This window comes from Dermacentor silvarum, chromosome 3 (genome assembly GCF_013339745.2).
Source record: "Dermacentor silvarum isolate Dsil-2018 chromosome 3, BIME_Dsil_1.4, whole genome shotgun sequence".
Lineage (NCBI taxonomy): Eukaryota > Metazoa > Arthropoda > Arachnida > Ixodida > Ixodidae > Dermacentor > Dermacentor silvarum.
The window spans coordinates 140,588,806-140,608,799 of NC_051156.1; the positions used below are offsets into that span (position 1 = coordinate 140,588,806).

Genomic DNA, 19,994 nt, shown 5'->3' on the forward strand with positions numbered 1-19,994 from the left:
CATTTACGCACAGGAAAAACTATACACATAACTTTATTTCACATAAGCCTCATCACAGCAATACATTTTTGGCATTGTGCAATCACTTTTCGTGTCCCAACCGCGAAGAAATGTTTGGTTGGTAGCTCACAAAACCATTTCTGCACCGTTTGATGAACTTCGTTATCTGACCTGAACCGAAGGTCACGCAGTGCCTCCTTCGAAAGGCCGAAGATGCGGTAGTTTGATGGATCCCATGGAGGAAGGGGAAAAATATAGATGAGAGCATTACGTCACGCAGCCAGCCTTGGCACGCGAACGCTCCGTGAAGCCAGCCCTTTGCACAGTGTCGGCCAAACACGTGACCTGTTGAGTCGAGATCACGCAGCAAGAATCGAGATTTGCCGAGGCATTTGGTGCCCCTGTGGGGTTTTTCTTTTTTTTATCTATGCGCACTTGTTCGGGGACCCTGCCGCAGCACTGCATGGCATGCATAGCGGGAGCCCTAAAATTTACCGCGCGTTCAGACGCGACTATCACGTGTTGGGCCGACACGCTTGGCTTCAATCGCAGTTGCGCGATGCTCCCTCCTAACGTTTTCCTTCTCCATGATGGAGCCACATCAGCGCTGTACGGCGGATGGGGAAGCGCTAACAGACTACGGTGGATGTCCACCGGTTCGACTCCCTCTGAATACAGAAAGTGCACTGTGGAGCACGCTGGTGCAATCGGGGAGTACTGCATTCGTACGGTTCGACTCTTTTTTTTCTCCGCGACACTCGACTGAATGATGGGGCAGTGACGGATACTCGTACTCCGCCCTCACTCCAAGCATGCACGTGGTGACGTCAGACACACGTACCCCGTTTTTATTTATTCACGCGAAAACATAAAACTGCCTTTAGTTTTACAGCGTAAGCTGTTATGGGCTCATTCCAATAGCCGTTTCTGGTCGCGATGATGCCAACGCCACCGCTCCGTAGCCGCTATCGCGGGAAATGCGAAAAAAAGAGTACCCGCTCTCCGCCGGGATCGAACCTAGGCCCGCTGCGTGGGAGTCGGATACTTTACCACTGAGTCACGCAAGCGCTTGCGATCAGGCAGAAGAAATATTCCCTTTATACGCGCCCTGCGCCTCCGACAGTATGGTGGTGCCATCTAGTTAACGTGCCTGCAACCGCCTCGTGCGACGAGATGCGATTCAGACGCGATTCGATTCGATACGATTCGATACGATTCGATACGATACGATGCGATACGATTCGATACGATACGATTCGATACGATACGATTCGATACGATACGATTCGATACGATTCGATTCAGACGAGGCGCGCAATCAACGCTATCTCGATGTTAGATGTGCGCCACGTATCCTGGGTACACGTTATGGCGTCTCCTCGCAAGGCACGAACCGCTGCTCAAGAAACGAATCGTAGAGCTACGTGCGCGGCTACAACCAGGCATCATCGGACAACCGCAGCTCGCCGTCACAGGGCGGACAGTTCATATCGTTCTCGTCAAAATCGCGGCGCAGACACTTTGCCGCGAAGACCTTGTTTTGCGTGGTGCCGAAATTGGAGCTACTCTTGCGCCGCTCAACCAGCTTACGCTGTGACTGTGCTGCGTGCGCTGCGCATGCTTGTAACTTTTTTTTTATTTACCCGCGTAATAAAATGTCATAATCATCATAACTAGCAAGTACTACTGGGTGACAAAAATACAATGACAAAACTACAACGTAAGCTAGACTTAAAAGATTTTGAAAAGTACTTATTCATATGTACCCAACCGATACATCTTAATCCTATTAAATGAGCAAAAGAAAAACAATAATACTATTACAGTTCAACAATCTTAAGTGAATCTTTCATGTTCATGAACGAAATAAAGTTGAATAATAAAGCTAGTACAACTCACAGAAAAATAACAATCAAAAATAATAATCAAGACATATTCGAATAAGTCTTACATAGTATTTTTCAGATCCAATTAAGGGAAAAGCAGGATCATCTCAAATCAAGACTTGAGAGAAAAGACGTCACAGGACTTCAAATTCAAGAAACGATCAGCTCAATCTTTAATATATAACATCACAATTCAGAAGCATTCGTTTAAAAAATATGTTAAATAAATTTAACGCCGCTGATGCCTTTTCCCGCTCCCTTGATCGTGGTATGGCCGGATAGTATCTCAACGTTTTTAAACTCGCGTTATATTTAGTGGCACGGGAAGAGGTCCTTCCATTTATTAACATTTCTCTATATATATCTAATCATCATTTTATCCCAAATAACGGAATAGATGTGATCACGAAGTGCACATGTGACACGATTTAACCTGTGTGGTTGCATTGTTCCAAAACAGGGTATCTGCTTGCCCATGCGTCTTTTTATAAGGAACAGTAACGAAAACTGCCATATCTAAGTCCTGCCGTGTTTTGCAGAAAACTACGAAGCCCGGCGGACACAAGCAGCAAGGAATTTTTTCAGCAATAATTTCGCTGACTAAAATATGTTAATTCACGATTTAATTACTAACTTTCGGAAATATGTGGAAATATATAATTGTGAAATTGAAGACGAGGAGTAGCGAAGTGTCTGCTTGGCAGAAATATTGACTATGGCACCCCTTTCGAGATGGGCGGCCTTAGAATGTGCGACGAAAAACATTGGCGTTCCGGTTTTAACAGATTCCCCGAAGCGGGCCTCAACAGTTCGGGCCGGTCCTAACAAAAACGCCGCGGCTCTTTTTTTTTTTTTTGCGAACAATATATTGTTCGTAATACATGACACAACATTCATCAAACCGTGCAAAGCGAGTCCAAATTTGTAGCGTATGAAAAAAGAGAGAGAGAGATAATTGGGAGACTCGGCAGGTATGTGTACTACCAACCTGTGCGCTCCGTGCTCTCACACTTTACATTTAGCGATCGAGTTTGGCGGAAACAGTTTTTAAAGAGAATCTTTCCTTGCGAAAAGAGAAGCTGAATAGCTCACAGTGCAGGACAGCACTACCAAATTTGCTGTATACCTTTTACAGGTGTTCCGGCTGCCGGCCTTGTTTTCTGCGGAATTACTCGGTGATAAAACAAGCGATACCTAAATATCCCCACTGCAACAATATACGTGATCAAGAGCACAATTCATCTCCTAAAGCAAACCTTACTACGCGTACTTTCCTAGGATTTGGGGTTTGGCGTATCCGCCTATATGGGTCGTTTTTTTTTTTTTTTTTCCTTTTTTTTTCCGCTGAGTATAAAGCGATCGAAGCTTCCTATTTCACTGTCTCCAGGATCGACCCGCCCTACAGTCGGTGCGCTGACTCTGGATACAGCGTCACAGCAAAGGGGGGCCAATCCGGGAGACAGTATAATGCACAGTCACGTGGGTGACGTGGTGGGGGGGGGGGGGGGGGGGGGGGGGTACGTCTCCGCGTCTTGCCGTCTTTCCTGGCTAGGCAGGTATAATCGCTATGTTGCAACACGCTAATCACATTGAATATAATCAGTTGCATGCCATTCACTTGCCCGCTTCACGAAAACTTCGCTTCTCTGATACTAAGTGGTTCGTTATGAGAAAGGAAGGTTGGCGCTATCTTCTGCAGCCCTTGAGGGAGCACGGCTCAGCGTCAACGGGGAGGGGAAGTGGGAGAGAAAGGAGATAAGAGAGGGACTTTTCTGATTACTACTAAGTGGTTCGTTGTGAGAAAGGAAGGCTGGTCCGATTCCAACATGTGTGTTGCATCTGCGTATTCTTTTCCCCTTTCCTTTTTTTTTTTTTTTCGTTTCTGTCGGCCGCGCCGAAAAAGACAAAAAATAAAGAAATGCCGAGTTTCTTTTCTCGGTCGTCGCACGCGCGCTCTCCGATCCATCCGCGCGTCGTCCCCTCTCGCGATCCGCACGCGTCGTCAGCACGCCATCCGCACGTTTGTAGAGAGCGGCAGGATCCTCCGCATATCCCAGTTCGCTCGCAGAGCACGTCGGGAATGCGCGCGGATCGAGGCGCTCAAGGGGTCCAAATCGCACGCACCGTGCTCGAAGCAGCTTTAGGGCCCTCCCGATTCTTTGTATCCTCCAAACCCCACTTCGCTGCTTCGAGCGCTTTCCTCTTCGACATATAGCCTCTGTTTCTCTTATATAGTGGCGTCTTCATTTTATTATTTTTTTTTTCGTTTTGACAGTTCAAGGATGGGGCGTACGCGAATCTAGGATGCGTAGGTACGTATACATACATACACAGGAGCGCGCCTCTGCAAATACAGGCACTCCGAGAAGCGCGACGCGCACGCGTAAAACGCACTTATATGCCGTCGCACTTTAGAAAGGACACAAAAATAAAAGGAAAGAAAAAAGCTAGTTCGGGAAAAAGTAAAAGAAAAAAAATGGGTGCCGGTCTATGGCGCGGTGCAAAGAAAGCGTGCCAAAAAAAAAGAGCGACGTGCCAAAAGAACCAAACGAACATCGGTCAATCAGAGTGGTTGCACTTCGTGTTGCAAAATGGAGAAAAGAGAGAGAGAGAGAAAATAAAAAGGGAAATGAAGGAGTAGCAGGGCCACTCCTCCTGTGTGTCATACTTTAAACTTCTATCAACACTTAGTACTACTAGAGGGAAGCGTGATACCTAAGAGAGCTTTTCGGCCGCTTTACGTGGATTTCAATGAAATTTGTCCTCGTTACTTGAAACGACCTTGTGACTTTGCAAATGGATCACTCGTAACAAAATGTTGCGTTACGAGTGCAACAGTTCGCTACGGTTATGCATGTGCGCGGAAGCTTGTTGTCTCCACGCGGTAACAAAAATAGCACTGCTAGGAAATTTAGAGAAATAAAGCTGAATAAATAACGTCAGAAGAACGTATGAAGACACAACCACGAAGGCTATAGAGACGAATCCATGAGCGACCCATCATGCCCGCGCTATAGCTGAACGATCGTCAGCACTGAACACTGAACTAATTTTTGTAGGAAAACTTATTACGCTGTTCTCTTTTTGTTCCCTACCTTTATATATATATATATATATATATATATATATATATATATATATATATTCGTTTTCTTTCTTTCTTTTTCAGTGTATAGAATTTTTTTCATCCCTTGTGGCAGACAGCACAATTACAGTCGTTATGCTGGATTTATTTATCGTTGGACATTACTTGCAAGAAAAATAAAAACGCGTAATCAAATAAAGAAAAAAAATCACCGACAATTATGAAACTCCCTAACGCGAAATTTGAGCGCAGCTGTTTAGGTGTTTTGAATTCGCGTTATATTGAGGCAAAGAATTTGAATCTGACCGTCAGGGTGCTCTCGGCGGCGGCGCTGAGCCTCTGCTCGTGCAGCTTGTTTAGCAGCAGCGGCAGACGAAGCACTTCCACCGGTTGCGTCACTCATTGTTCACAAATAAAACGTGAACACGGGAACGCGTGGCTCGACGCGGAGCGCATTCTCTAGCGGAGGCGGCGCTGGCGAAGTAGCGCATGCGCAGTGGGTCGCCGCCGTGGAGCATATCTCGTGAGGCACTCCCCTATCCTCCGCACCCTTTCTCCATACTCTCCTCCTCCGCTTATCACCTCGAGGTAACGCTGCGCCCTCCTCCTCCGTTGCCTCCTCGCCCTCTCCTCGCTATCGCCTTCTTTCATCCCCCGATGCGCTCAGCGTTCGCTCTTTCATCCTTCGTTGCGCTCGTTCGCTCGGTTACGCCGAGGCACGCCGACGCTCAGCGCAGGAACGGGAGAGCTGCGCACTAAAACACTAATTAAGTTACAATTAACTCTTCACGGCACGTCTCGCAAACGTATTGCAATTGAATTGTGGCCGGTGAGTTTGCAAGGTGACTTTGCCGGTGAGTTTGCATACGCACACGCGCGTGCATGCGTGCACGTATGTTGTTTTTTTTTGGGGGGGGGAGGGGTTCACGCACTTGACCAGGGACGGGGAGCTTGAGAGGGCACGTACCCTCCCCCTCCCCTGAGCACGTGCCCCTGGCTACGCCATTGCGTGGAACGAATTCTGAGGATGGCACCGGTTTCAAGACAATGCGCCGTCAACTTGCGATGAAAATGCACCGTCGTCCCCACTTTTTCAACAAAGCGCCGTTTCCCATAGTGAAGCACAAAATCGTAATTTAAGTGTCACCACGCAGGCTAGAGGCACATGTTCCCGCACCGCCCAAGCTTTCGAAACACGTATCCCATGCTTGTCTAGGACAAGTTAGGTGTGTGAGGAAAGCCTGCTCCTGGAATTGCTGTCCTCTGTGTTGGCCACGCGCATTGAGCGGCCTCTTCACATGCGGCGCTGCTTTCCGGGGGCAACCTGAATTAGCCTTCGATGCGAATATCCTAGCTATAGCCTGACCAAAGCAGAGTTATCCGAACCTAAAATGGGCGTGGCGGGCTCAGTACATCGCTTACGAAATTATGTTGGCAACCGAAATATGCATTTACATCACCGCTAAATGAAAACTTATTATACATATGTTCAGTGAACTGCTCACAACTTGAATATTTGAATCACACGAACAAACCCATGACAGCTCCCCGAAGTATAGAGAACGAATTACGGAAAAAAAGCAAGAAAAGTTATGGGCGTTCCTTTTACTATTAATAAACTACTGATAAGTTCCTTAGCATTCTACTGCCGGCGGTTCCCCTGTATTCCAACGCTTAAACAGTTTCCAATGCGTCTGCGCGTATGTATAAAAAGTGCCTTGAAAGCTGGCTTTCCAACACTGCGAGTCTCGGTGAGGGAAAAGCACACTTTCATAACTCCCGTCATTATGCAGCCCACAGTCGGAATATTGGAATTTGCGTGCGCGTAATCGCGAACGTTGCCACGATAAAGACGAGCATCTCTACAAATATAAATAAATAAATACCAATAATCCGGAATCGAACCTATAAAGTACATCTCGATTGTGAGGATGGCCCTGACCGTGCCCCATGAGGAAAATCCAGACCCTGCCCATGTTACGAGGCTCTAATGCCTCGCGCCCCTCAATCATAGTGCTGATAACTACACTGCAGTTTCCAGCACGGCGACGGCACGCATAGAATAAAACAAAGTGTGAGCGCGCACACACGTAAGGTATTGCGGAGTCAAGTACGGAGCTGACAAAGGTGAACCTAATCACACATCGGAAGCCATCCGGTTGTTATAAATTCGCAGCCAAGTGCAGTCGGAGGCGGTTTATTTAGTTTTATTATATTGGTTTTATTGAAACCGTAGGAAGCGCCACGTCGCGACGGTGCGCACAAACTTTCGAAAAGCGATTGGTTATGTGACATGTTCGTTTTTTCGCACAATAGTGCTCAAAAAGGTCGTTCTTCTTTAAAACCAGATTTTAACACTGCAACGCTGTAACACGATACCCCCTCCGTATTCGAGATTTACTTGAGTTTTATCGTCGACGCCTTCACCTTTCCCTGTAACGTGTAGCGACTACTATATATACGTTCAATAATTGATACCGCGCATTCAGGCACATTACGACTTTCACGTGGATCGCACCAGAAGACATGATCGTCGAGGACGTGCCGGCAGCGCATCGCCCACGAAATCTTAACCATAAGGGTGCGCGAGAACAGTGACAAATTTTGGAGTCCAGAACGTGCGAGCAATAGCATTAGACGGTTACTATACAACACCATCTATTATCCCCGTTTTCCAACGATGGCGCTGCCACAGTGACCTACAATCGAACATGCGACCACGTGGGGAGGACGCGCACACAGAGTGAAAACATTAGAACGCCTGTACATACACGACTGCTCCGCTGGGCTCGTTTCTCGTGTACACGGCCACAGCGGCCACGTAATGAACCAACCCGGCGCTTCGAGGGAGAACCGAACGGCAGCGACCTTTCCTGCCACCGTGTCAGACAGCGAACCAGACGTATAAAAAGAAATAGTATATATAGGCGAACCGGGAGGGGAATTGAGCAGAGTGCGGGCACAACAATGGAGGAGCGGTCTGCCACACTGCAAACGCTGCAACAGCAACAGTAGTGGCGGCAGCCGAATGCCTCGGCGGACGACCTCGTGTGTGAGTATGTGCGAGAGCGTATCGTTATACTAGAAATATAAGGGAGAGAGAGAGAGAAATAATAACAAGCAGCTGGATTCACTGCGCGCGCCGGTGGCCTGCATCGTGATGCTGCACTGCGGGCCGGCGACGGCATCTCGGCCTTCCCGCTTCCTCGTTCCAAGCACGCTCTCTCCTCCTTCGCTGCACACACTTTCTCCGCGCGGCATCACACTCGTGCCAGTGAGGAGCATCCATCCCGCCGCCAGAGACGTCGTCCGTGGGTCGTGCGTGGGGGTGGCGGCGGTGAAGGAGAGAGTGCCGTCTATTAAGGCAGCTATATAGCAGCGTGTCAAGGCCTCGTCGCGTGCAGCGCGAGCCAGGCGCCCTGCCTCGTCCGTTTAACATGTACACACACACACACACACACTCACTCGCCCGCCACGCTGTGATTTAACGGCGACCGAGTAACGGGAAGCGACGAGACTCCGCCGCCGGTTGCACAAAACACAAAAATGCGCGCGGCCCAGCGGCGCGAGCCGCATACACCGCGGACGTGTTGAAACGCGATGGACAATTCTCGAGCGACAACCGAGCTTCGGCGCCAGTGACGGGCGACCCTTGTCATCCCACGCAACGTCGTCACTGCTAAACCTCGCAGTGGTTCCATTATCGAGGAGGCGTTGCATGGTAATGTCCACGTTGTATAAAAAACTCGGCGACCAGTCAAAGCACATTGCCTTAATAACAGCGTCGGCATCGCTCAACGGTGTGAATCGACACAGCGCTGACGATATGTTATGCGCGTTCCATGTGGTTGCTCTCTGTCGCAGCTGTTCGAGCTCACTCGAGGCGCTTTGTTTCGACACTCGCGACACACGCTCAAGCGACGACGCTGAACGACGGTTTTTTTTTTTTTTTTTCCCTCCGTGTTTCTTCTCGACAGCCGACTAGGCAGAAATATACTTTGAGTGCAACAGGTGTCGCGGTCGACGCGTCTGACATTTCGAGTGTCGTCACGGTCACGGTGCGGAAGAAGGGCGCACGCGCAGTGGCTTCTTTGCAAGAAAAGCACGTGTCACGACAAAGCACTTACCCCAACTCATCTCTCTCTGCAGCAACCTGTCAAGAAAGCCGGCAAAGCGCTTCGACGATGAGCCCTGACACGCCTGACATGCTACCGCTGCGATTTTTATACACTCCACTGACAACACATGTGGAAATACATCAGCAGTCCGTCTTAGAAAAAAACATGTATGCAGAGTGTTACGTGACGAATTAAGGCGTTTGATGCACCGGAACGACGTACAAACCTGTGCTGTTTGCAGAGAAAACGTCATATCTAGACAAAAGATGGCAATGCCAGAGTCCACAGGCAGATAGTGTTTTTAAAAACCCACTTAAACGTGACATCCCCTTTTGTATGCACATGAGGGAGTGTAGCTGAACCACAATGTACGCATGTTGCGATCTCTTCGCTGGCAATGAAGCGAATGAGATGGTTCAAGACGCCAACGTAACGCTAACGCACGCGCTGCATGCCCCGCCAATACAGTGAAAAGTCAATATAACGAACACGGATAGAACGATTTATCGAATACAACGAAGAAAATATAAAATGACTTTCGTCGATATCAGCCTGCAGTGAATGTGTGCTTGTAAATAATATATTTTCGTATCGGATCTGAATTCGTTATAACGAGGTTCAACTGTATAAAAGCACCCAAAATAAATCCCGCCTTGCAATCATCGCACTGGCGCTGCGCTTGGTGCTTACAGTATGCGTTTCCCACTCGCGCTCGTTGCAGCAAATATGATTTCCCGACGTGGCCGCCTGGCCTGTATAGCGAGGGACTTCACATTCCAGAGACACAACACGTGCGTCCTACCAAACTGATAAAACAACGGTCGAACAAGGAGCGTCTCAGGCCTGAGCCAACGCATATCGACAGCGTCAGTGCCCAGACAAGTCTTATTGCGGAAACGTTGGCTTCAGCCTGAGAGATCCCTTCTTCGATCACTATTGGTCACTTCCCAGATCTTCTCGTGAGCCTCTGTCCTGTTTGGGTCTTACTGCACTGCACTTTAACGTGCGGTGCGTGCACAGCGCGGTACACTTCGGAACTGTACGTAATGTGTATTTATTTTTACTTAATGCATACTGCTAGCCTTACATGTAATGCTGTAGCAGGGTCGGGACACGAACTATGACAGTGGTTTCAAACATGGTTAACTTTGTGTACACGCCGTGGTCTGACGGCACATAGACCTCGGAAATGTTAGCGACCAAGAGCGAGCGTCCCGCTGTTTTGGGCTCCGCCCATTCTCCAGCCATTTGCTCCCCATAGTGCGCGCTACTCGATACCTGATCGAACGCTACAGCCAGCGGCAAGTTTGAATGGACCTGTCAGAGCTCATAACTGTCAACAAAGGCGCACATACACGCGATGGTGGTAGAAGTTAGGTCCCAACTCTGCGCCTTAAATCCCCTCACCCCCCCCCGGCACCCCGCTGCATATATGTTTAGAAGCTCCGCGTGTTTAGCGTTGCGAAAAACAGTGACGGCGAAGCCCGGTATGCTTTACCGCGCGCCAAGCTACGCAGTTTACAGAGGAGCGTGAAAATTCTTTCGTCGAGTCAGCGTCATGGGGTAATGGAAGATACGACTTCCAAGCCCATAGTGGAACTTTAAAACCACTCCCAATAATGCCCTGAGTCGGCAAATAAATAAATAAATCATTGTCTTTTTTTTTTCATCCTAAAAAAAAAATCAATTATGCACCGTACAGTTAAGTTACTCGTTTCCTATTGCGCTTATTTTTTTCACAGCTGACTTTTCTTGTTGCATTCTCCACTGGACCGCGGCCACGACCACTGTATACGCTATCGTTTCATTTATGAATGAAAAGTGATTTGATTGACTGAATGAATCAGTTGGCCGGTCAAAAAACAAGAAACGCATCGGCATATAGCAAGATGCAGCGAGACTATACACAGTGCGCGCAAATTTCGTATGTCGCTGCTATACACGAGAACATCGCGACAGTGCCGACCAAACTATACAGGCGAGTGCCAAAAAACCTAGGTCGAATGAAGGTAAACGCGGTGGAGGCGAACAACCAAGAAGACAACGTCGACGAGCACGGAGACTTCGCGGCCCCTTCCCCTGGAACGGCCTAGAGAGAATGGGTCGTTTGCATGCACCTCACTGCAGAGGGGCCGGAGCGGCGCGCTCGATTGTGCCCGCCGCGCGCGCGCCCGCTCGCCGGACCGGCATGCGGGACGCAAGGCCGAACCCGTCCGCGAACCCCGTTCGTGAAAGCCTCCTCCTTCTCTTCATCCATCGCCGTGTTTACGCGCCTGTGCACGATTAACCAGAGAGAGTGATCCGCCCCGGTCTGATTTATATACGCAGCCGTGGGAGAACGCACGCACTACATACAAAGGAAACGTGCGCGCCGACAAAAGGCGCCCGAGGAACGACTTCCCGGGCGCTCCTCCCAGCGTGAACGTGTAACTAGAGCAGCGAAAGCGAGCCCAGAGTCTACTCGCTTTGCTAAGGAGACACGTAATTCGGCATTAAGTAAGTGTGCACGCACACAGCGTTGTGAAACGGATCGAGCGGCGCTGTCTGACTGGACGCGGAGCACTTCTCCCGCGGAACAGAGTCGGACGACGGGAAATGTTCTCGCTTAATTGATGTTATCGGGCGCACACACATACACCACCGTGACGCGGTCGGTTCAGCTACGTGATTGGCGTTAAGTGCACGAGCAGCGCGGAAGTCGAATGATCGCGGCCACCGATTGAGGAGACACCTTCCGCGGCCAATGAGGTGACACCTTGCGCGCCGCATGACGTGAGGTATACAGTGTTTTTTAACAGATGGGCTGGCTCTCTAAACCACGATTTGCAAATATAGCCAGTGGCGCGACTCGCTTTAATTTTCGTGTGTCGGCTGTTACATTAATTAAATGCTGGGGCTTTATATACGCGCCACAACCACGATCTGATTATGAGTCACGCCGTATAGTGGGAGACTCGCGAATAATTTGGACCACTTGGGGTTCTTTAACGTGCACCTACAGTCTAAGTACACGGGTGTTTTCGCATTTCGCCCCCATCGAAATGCGGCCTTCGTGGCCGGGATTTGATCCCGCTACCTCGTGCTTAGCAGCCCAACATCATTGCCACTGAGCAACCACGGCGGGTTATACTATACCTTCGAAAGTATATACGGGAAGAAAGATCGCACGATCATTCTCTACGCATCGGGCTTAAGTAATCGTGTCTGTCACAGTCATGTGAGAAATTCACCGCAACAAGAACGTAACCATATTGTTATGTAACAAATAAATATTTAAATTATAAGGGACCTACAAGCAAGAGTCCGCGTGCCGAGCGCATTCGCTATTTTCTTTGCAGAGAACAGGCTAATCGAAATTAATACGTGCTCTTCTGGCCGCTGACACACTCGCTTTGGCTCCTTATATACGCGTAGTTACGTTGGCGGCGATAAGATCTGCCCACATATATAGTTCAATTGCGCTCGAAAATTTGTGACACAACGACTCAAAACATACGTGCAATAACTCGCATAACCAATAATCCCATGCCTATGATGTCTGGAGACATTTTTACACAATCTCCATATGTTTTTCGTGCGGGTTTATTAGATATGGGAGTTACAAGGCTATATATATCTCCTTTTCTCGATAGGGAAGCCCCGTCGAGCAAGGTCCATATATGCTATGCATACACGGTCCAGTTCGCCAAACAAAATCCACAGGAAGCGCCGAGAGAATACACCCCTTGCTCCCAATTTCGTGCTGGACACATCGGCCTTCTCCGCAACGGACCGCAACGGAAGTTGTATTTTCCGAGCCCGCTAATCCTCCGACGAGAATGATTGTAGAATGATTGACTGCTTCATTGGGTGGGGGCAAGTTTTGACATCCCGACGCGCCAAACCGGCTATAAGCGACGCCTGTAAATCAAACCGCAAGCTTTACCCGTAGTAACTGAGTCACCACTGCGCCAGATGAAGCCAAGCGCACCGATCGGCTCAACTTCCGATTCTCTCCCCTCTGGGCATGGACGGCGATCGGCACTCCAGAGATAAAGACTCGGAATGTATAAGCGTTCGTCCGCGGCCAACGGCCTCTCCTAACGAATCCTCTCGATCGTCCGGCAGACTCGCTGACACACACACACACACACACACACACACACACACACATATATATATATATATATATATATATATATATATATATATATATATATATATATATATATATATATATATATATATATATACAGCGCGCGCGCGGCATGCAGCTCGCTCGGTTGTGCCTTCTTGGCAGCTATATAGGTGTTCGCGCACTCTCACGCGCGATGGCTCGCACTTGTGTTTCTCTCCCGCCACCGGAAGCGACGGCGGTTAAACTGTTGGCACAGCTAGGCACCCGCTTATTACTTTATTGACCGGTCTCGCCACTTCTCGTGGCATTTCGCGTGAGCGGACGCGGCGCGCTGCGGGGCCGCCTGTCCGTTCCAGCTGTGCACACGTAACACGCGCGCCTGCCCAGCAGGATATATATATATATATATATATCCTTACCCTGCCACCAACCTTTCTTTGCTGGTGCCGGTCAAGCGCAGTAACAAAGAAGAAGTCAAAGGAAGGACTCGGATACGTATACTGGAAATGACACGCACATACGAGGGCAAGATTTAATAGAGGACGTATACCAGGAGAATACATGTACTAATCTCGTTAGTTCCGCCACCTTAATTTGCAAATGCGGTCACAAGCTTTATAACTTCGATAGATCACGCCCTTCCACGCTCACTTAAAAAATGTTACATCCACGCGCACTTTCGCCACACAACAGTAAACCAACCATACGCCCCTCTTGAGCGCGTTTGCTTCACCGCTGCATCCCTGCCAGTCAGGAAAGTCACGCTCGTCCATAGCTAGAGGTTCCGTAGCGTTCCCACAAGGAAAAGTACTAGAGAATTTTGCACCATAAGGGACGCGACGTTCTCCATAAGTGTGCACTCTCAAAAATTTTACACCCTTCTGGAGGTATTCCTGCCCCCGTGACGAAAATTTTCATCAACCTGCGCGTCCGATGATTTCATGTCCAGAAACGTTTTGCGCGCCTTGCACGAGAACACAACGATGAAACCAGGAGGTACCAGCAAGAATTGATGACGACTGCTGTATAGCGCAAGCCCCAAGAGATGTAATATTTTCCGTATAGCGTGTATAAGCAGTTTGAGCCCAAAATTTCTCCCCTTGCTCATGCATAATGGGCAGCTTATATATATATATATATATATATATATATATATATATATATATATATATATATATATATATTTGCTCTTGTATAATGGGCAGCTTCAATAGCAGAAATGTAATATTTATAGAAAGCCCCTTTCTTCCTACTCAATTTCCCAAATTAACCTATCACGGTGTCGACCTCCGAGAAGTTGTGAACTAAGCGAGCAGCTCGATGCCGCAAGTATACGTTTGGAACCCACGTACTTCCGAGAGTCCAATAAAACTGGCATGCTTCTGCACGACGAACTTTGTTATTGTTGTTTTTCGGTAATTAGGGGTGCTTGGGTCCAAGCCAAAGCCAAGCAGACTTTGGGTACGCAAGGCACTTGCACGGCCTCCAGCGGCCGTGGCACTTGCGTCCTCTGAATCGCTACACAGCGATTTCATTTATTTTAATGGTTTATTTTTTGTTCGCAATCAGAATGCCAGCTGTCCCCGCCTGAGCCTGCACTTCTCGTTACAATGAACTCACACAGAGCGTCTGTAAAATAATTCGTGCCGGCGATCGCTGCTGGTACGAACACGCTATGTCGATGTGAACAGTAAACAAGCAACCAAGTGTTGCATATAGACGCAGACATAGAACACAATTTCTTTCCTTGAAGTATAATAACAGATACAGTAATACAAACAAACGCGTAGTCAACATATAAGATAAAAACAAACCAAGAATAATAAGACGAAATGTCACTCAGGCTGGATGGCCATAAACATGCTAGAGCCACCCGTCTAATTAACTGATCGATTAATAGATTCTGTTGATTTACTTGTATGGCATTAAGGGAAAAAAATTGTTTTCCCTGGATAGTTGTCCCTGAACTTCCAGAAAAAGTTCTGAAAAGCTGGAAGCCGCGTAGCACTTCCCGTCTGCGATTTTCATTATCGCATTCGCGCCGTCAGCAAAAAAGCGGCAACACACGCGATGTCATACTCCGATGAATCGAGCAGTACCAATCGCACAGCCGAACTAAAGGCAGCATTTTAAATTGAAGGGCCCGAGTCGGTTTATTTACTTTCCGCACGCTTTTAGAGCACAGTTCACGGGCGACCCTGAAACAACTTCCCAGTAACGACATACACCAACGTACAACATATATCGCGCGGACACGATATGGAAAGACTAGGAGCGAAGGCGGCTGCACGATCAATGAGTCGAGCTGCCGATTACATAAGAGCAGTTCTCCGGAAGCGATCGACTCAACGCGGCGTGCGTAGCATACAAAGCTAACGTATGCGACGGATTTGGGAGATAGAAAAAAAAAATAATAATAATAAAGTACGAACACGTCGAGTTCACGCGAAGAGGGTAGCGCGGGGGGAAAAGCAGGAAAGAAAAGAATGCCGTAAATCCACAGAGAAAAAGAAACGGACATCAGCCAGCGAGCACTTCGTCCGTCAAGTTGAAAAGAACTCGTTTTGGACAAGACCCGCTTTTAACCTGACCAGTTCTACTGCATACGCGATTCATTGTTGCTGCTGACAAGCTAGCGCGTGCGTTGACGCTTCGAACTATTTTTTTTATTTTTAAATAAAGAATGTGCAGCGAATATGACGACTAATAGCAATTTGAATCGAAAGAACCGTCTATATAGACACGCGGTGCGCGCGATAAGGTGCATGCCGTTCTGACGTGGGACGCAAGCAACCGCAGTTTCGGTTCCGCATATGCGACCAAACATAAGCACGATCGAAACTCTCCGGTGCACGCATTATATGTTGTCTGTTTCGTCGCTGGACTCTACATTCAAAGTCGAGGCAGTGTGAAAGTGGAGTCGCTGAATTAGTAACAGGACTTTCGGTGAGACGGTATTATTTCGGCGGATTCCCCGCCGTTTGAAACGACAGACACCTGAAGATCTAGCTCCCGAGATGCACGCGACCCGCCTTCTTCAGACGCGCTTCGTGAAAGCGACGTATGACATGAGTGCCGCCAAGGCAGGCGCTCAACGGCGACATCAACAAATCATTAACCCGACCGCTTTTTTCTTTCCGCGTCAATCCGACGGTCATTCAAGTTTGCCGGTCGCTAAACGCAGTGATGATGACGGACGCCAAGGCACGTTTGTTGCCTCCGCATTCCTGACTTCATCCCGCCGCGCGTGTTTAGGAACGCGAACGACCGCGTGAGAAGGTTCTCACGCCGGGCGCGCTTTACAGAGCCAATTCCTTTTAGCAATAGCACTGCAATTTCTTTTCAAACGACCCGTTCTATTTCGTCGTTGCATTCGAACGAGAGCTATGAATCCACTGGGATCACCTGTCCCATGGAGGCTGAAGAGGAATGAATTCGAGCACTTACCAGCGTTCACGTCGCAAGAGGGGTCTGCGCAGGAATAGTTCCCACTTTCACTTCACTTGACGTCCACCTCGGCGACACAGTATCGTCAAAATCCACGGCATTTTGCACCACGATTCAATCATGACAGCGGACCAGCGTTCATCGCACTTCTCTATAAAACTGAACAGGAACTAAAACCGAATACTGCGCCATCTGTTGTTGCCTTCAACAGGCGTGAGTGAGTATCAAAAAGAAAACAGCAAAAACAACCATTCACTACAATCTTTTAGGTATAACTTATTTAAAATCTACTCAAAAACAGTTTTACAACATTATTTAAATACTATCTTTGTTTGACACTCAACAATATTTATTTTATTTGCGTGTCATTTGCGGCGGAATACAAAAGCCATTCCAGGAACACTGTTCGACATTTCGTCCGCTCGACCTGAAATGAAGCGGCGTGCTATTTGTCGTTCGTAAATAGTAGTTATGTCCAAAATGACTTATCTTGATCGTTTAACCGGCGTTTGAGCACGCCAGATAGCGTAAAAATATTAACGGCAATGCGGACGCCTTAGTTGTTATTTATTAGTTGGTTGTTGTCATTATTGTCGAATTCAAAACCAATCATGCAGACGATCTTTCGGACGGGTAAGCGCTGCATAATATTCATTCATTCATCGCATGATGAATCGCAATCTTCGCATGATCTGACACTAAAAACGACGTAGGCTTCGTAATGTTCATTGGCTGGAAAAGCAAGGTATCTGTCGATCATTTACCGTCACCGTTGTTGTGACAATGGAAGTACGCTGTTCTGCCGACACAAGTTCAAACGTGAATAATCGAGCGAGCTAAACTCTAGAAAGCGTGTTTGTGTTGCGTCACGTTGTGCTTTCGCTCAAGGCTATGGAGGCGTTATCGAGATTTTCTGCTCATTTGTGCGTCAACTTACGTGGATGGCGCGTACTAACAATAATACATTTATGTATATGCGATCAATGAACGCAGGTGTCAAATGCTCGTTGCGCCTGGCTCCTAGAGCGTCCAAGGCGCCTCACGTGGCACTCACGAATGACTCGAGGAGGCAGTTCGACGTCATCGTCGTTGGCGGAGGACATGCTGGCACCGAAGCTGCGGCAGCCTCTGCTCGGATGGGCTGCAACACTTTGCTGCTGACCCACCGCTTAGATACTATTGGTATTGCTGTGTTCGTTGCACTCGCTTGATACACAAATAAACACCAGTGAATTAATGAACTACAACCATGATCAAGGCCACAGAACAGTCGTAAATGATACAGTGATCACAAACGATCAGACAGGCACCATGAATGAAAACAATATTTGTTTTACTTTAAACAAATGGTTGTTGTGGAATGCACAGACGGCAGTGGTAACTTAGACTGTCCAGCCCACACATAGCTTTGTCCCCTCAGCCACATGCTGCATGCACATCGACACAATGGCTTCACCATGCTGATGGGTTTAATTTCTTATTAATACATCTGCCTGCTGTCAGTATTTGCCTCCACAGCATTATGCTTCTGCTGTACATATACCTATAACAAGAATGCCTGTGCATTCTTGCCATCACAGACAACTGCCTTACTTTAGGTCGTGTAATCATGTTATGCATGTTGTAGTGCTGCTACTACTTATTGGTGCTACCACTTGGAACACAGGCATCAAACACTACCCACGGCATCCACGCCTACACCTCTTGGGCAGAAAAAGAAACGAAGTCGCATGTGTCTGCACTGATATGTAATTTCTCATGCTGCTATTCATCGTGGAGCCGGAGTTCATGTGCTCTTGCACAGCCTGTTGCCTGCAAAGTGGCCTTCAGAATGCTGCATACTGTATATCTCTGCCTTGAGATTGACACAGTTAGGTGGAAGATGTTGCTTGTGGGAAGAAAAGCTAATGTATAGCAGTTAGCATTCTTGCAGGCAGCTTATTCTGTGGATAATTTCCCTTGCAGGAGAAATGTCCTGCAATCCGTCCTTTGGTGGCATTGGCAAGGGTCATCTCATCAGGGAAATAGATGCACTGGGTGGAGTTTGTGGCAAGATATGTGGTGAGTTGGTGCCGCACAGTGTTTTCTTTGTCCTTGTATTTGTTGCCAACTTGCATTTTTTTGTATGCATAGTATGATAAAGTGGGCTACTTGAGCTTGTTGGTATGGCATCGCTAGCCATGCTTGCGAAGCACATGAAGAGTAAGACACAGATGCAGAAAAGGACGAAAACAAAGTGCTGCCTGCTTCCTGTAAATGAAATTATTGGTAGCAACTTTGTATGTTCATGCTTTTATAAGTCCATGTTGTCTTCCTCTTTGCATGCTTCGTGAGTAGAACTTTATGCATATAGCTTTGAATGTCGAAAGTATGGCAATTAAATATTCCTTTTGCTATTGTAGATTTGTCAGGGATCAGCTACAAGGTTCTGAACAAGAGAAAAGGACCAGCAGTCTGGGTAATATGTTCATTTGATCAATAAATCTCAAATAAATAATGCATTGCGTGGCTTCTATAAATCAAACAGTTGCTCACACAATTTGCTTACAGCTTTAGTATATTTTTGTTTCTTGTTTACAGGGTCCAAGGGCGCAGATAGACCGGGGACTCTACAAAAAGCACATTCAGGCATACTTGAAGAACCAGAGAAATCTCACGATACTTTGTGGAACCGTCGAAGATCTCGTACTGCAAGAAACGGCGGAAGGATCGTGCTGCGTTGGAATCACCTTGGGTGTGTGGACTGTAATGCCTTCAGTTAATATTTATGACAATTAATGTACTCTGAAGATGCTGTGTTTAAATTACTTAATTATAAAATACGGGAAATTTTTGCCCCACCAGCTTATTTTGTTGCCATGCTAGTATATGCTGGCATTCTACTTGATGTAGATGATAGGTAATCTGCATTGAAATCACGAAAGTCTTAGTTTAGAGCGAAGCTGCTGTACGTTTACCTGTACACTATAGTCAACCTTTAAGAATATAAAAAAAACATGGAAATTTGATTGTTATAATCAGCTGTAAGTTACATTTGCTGTGAGTTACATCTCGATTGACAATTAACGTTCCAGTAAATGGAACCCGTGTACTTACATAAGAACACACACTTCATTTCTGCTATCTTGACAAGGCAACGTGTCAAAGCAGTGCAACTTTGAGCACGAAGCTCATATCTTTAAAAGCCCATAGTTCAGCAGTGAAGAAACTACTCATGAGAAATTGAAATGCAAGAAAACGGTTATGATAATATAAAAGATAATAATAATAACAATAAAAACTAGTTTTTTTTTTTTTTTTCCATTTAGGCAACTGAATTAATTTGTGTCTTAAAAATTGAG

General features: G+C 47.3%; 2 protein-coding genes across 3 annotated transcripts in view; one reads left to right on the forward strand and one right to left on the reverse strand.

The window, feature by feature from the left end:
- Positions 1-16,809, reverse strand: part of LOC119445832 (protein-tyrosine sulfotransferase 1) — a 484,648-nt gene extending 467,839 nt beyond the window's left edge. For both annotated transcript variants that reach the window (XM_049663669.1, XM_049663666.1), the window contains exon 1: positions 16,654-16,809. The gene's annotated coding sequence lies outside the window, so the exon portion shown is untranslated. The remainder of the gene's footprint in view (positions 1-16,653) is intronic.
- Positions 16,810-17,060: 251 nt separating this feature from the next.
- The window catches only part of LOC119445833 (protein MTO1 homolog, mitochondrial-like), a 33,879-nt gene continuing 30,945 nt past the window's right edge, over positions 17,061-19,994 (forward strand). The window contains exons 1-5 of the mRNA XM_037710134.2: positions 17,061-17,286; positions 17,647-17,835; positions 18,619-18,714; positions 19,056-19,111; positions 19,234-19,387. Coding sequence (XP_037566062.1) covers positions 17,265-17,286; positions 17,647-17,835; positions 18,619-18,714; positions 19,056-19,111; positions 19,234-19,387 — 517 coding nt within the window. The 5' untranslated portion in view covers positions 17,061-17,264. The remainder of the gene's footprint in view (positions 17,287-17,646; positions 17,836-18,618; positions 18,715-19,055; positions 19,112-19,233; positions 19,388-19,994) is intronic.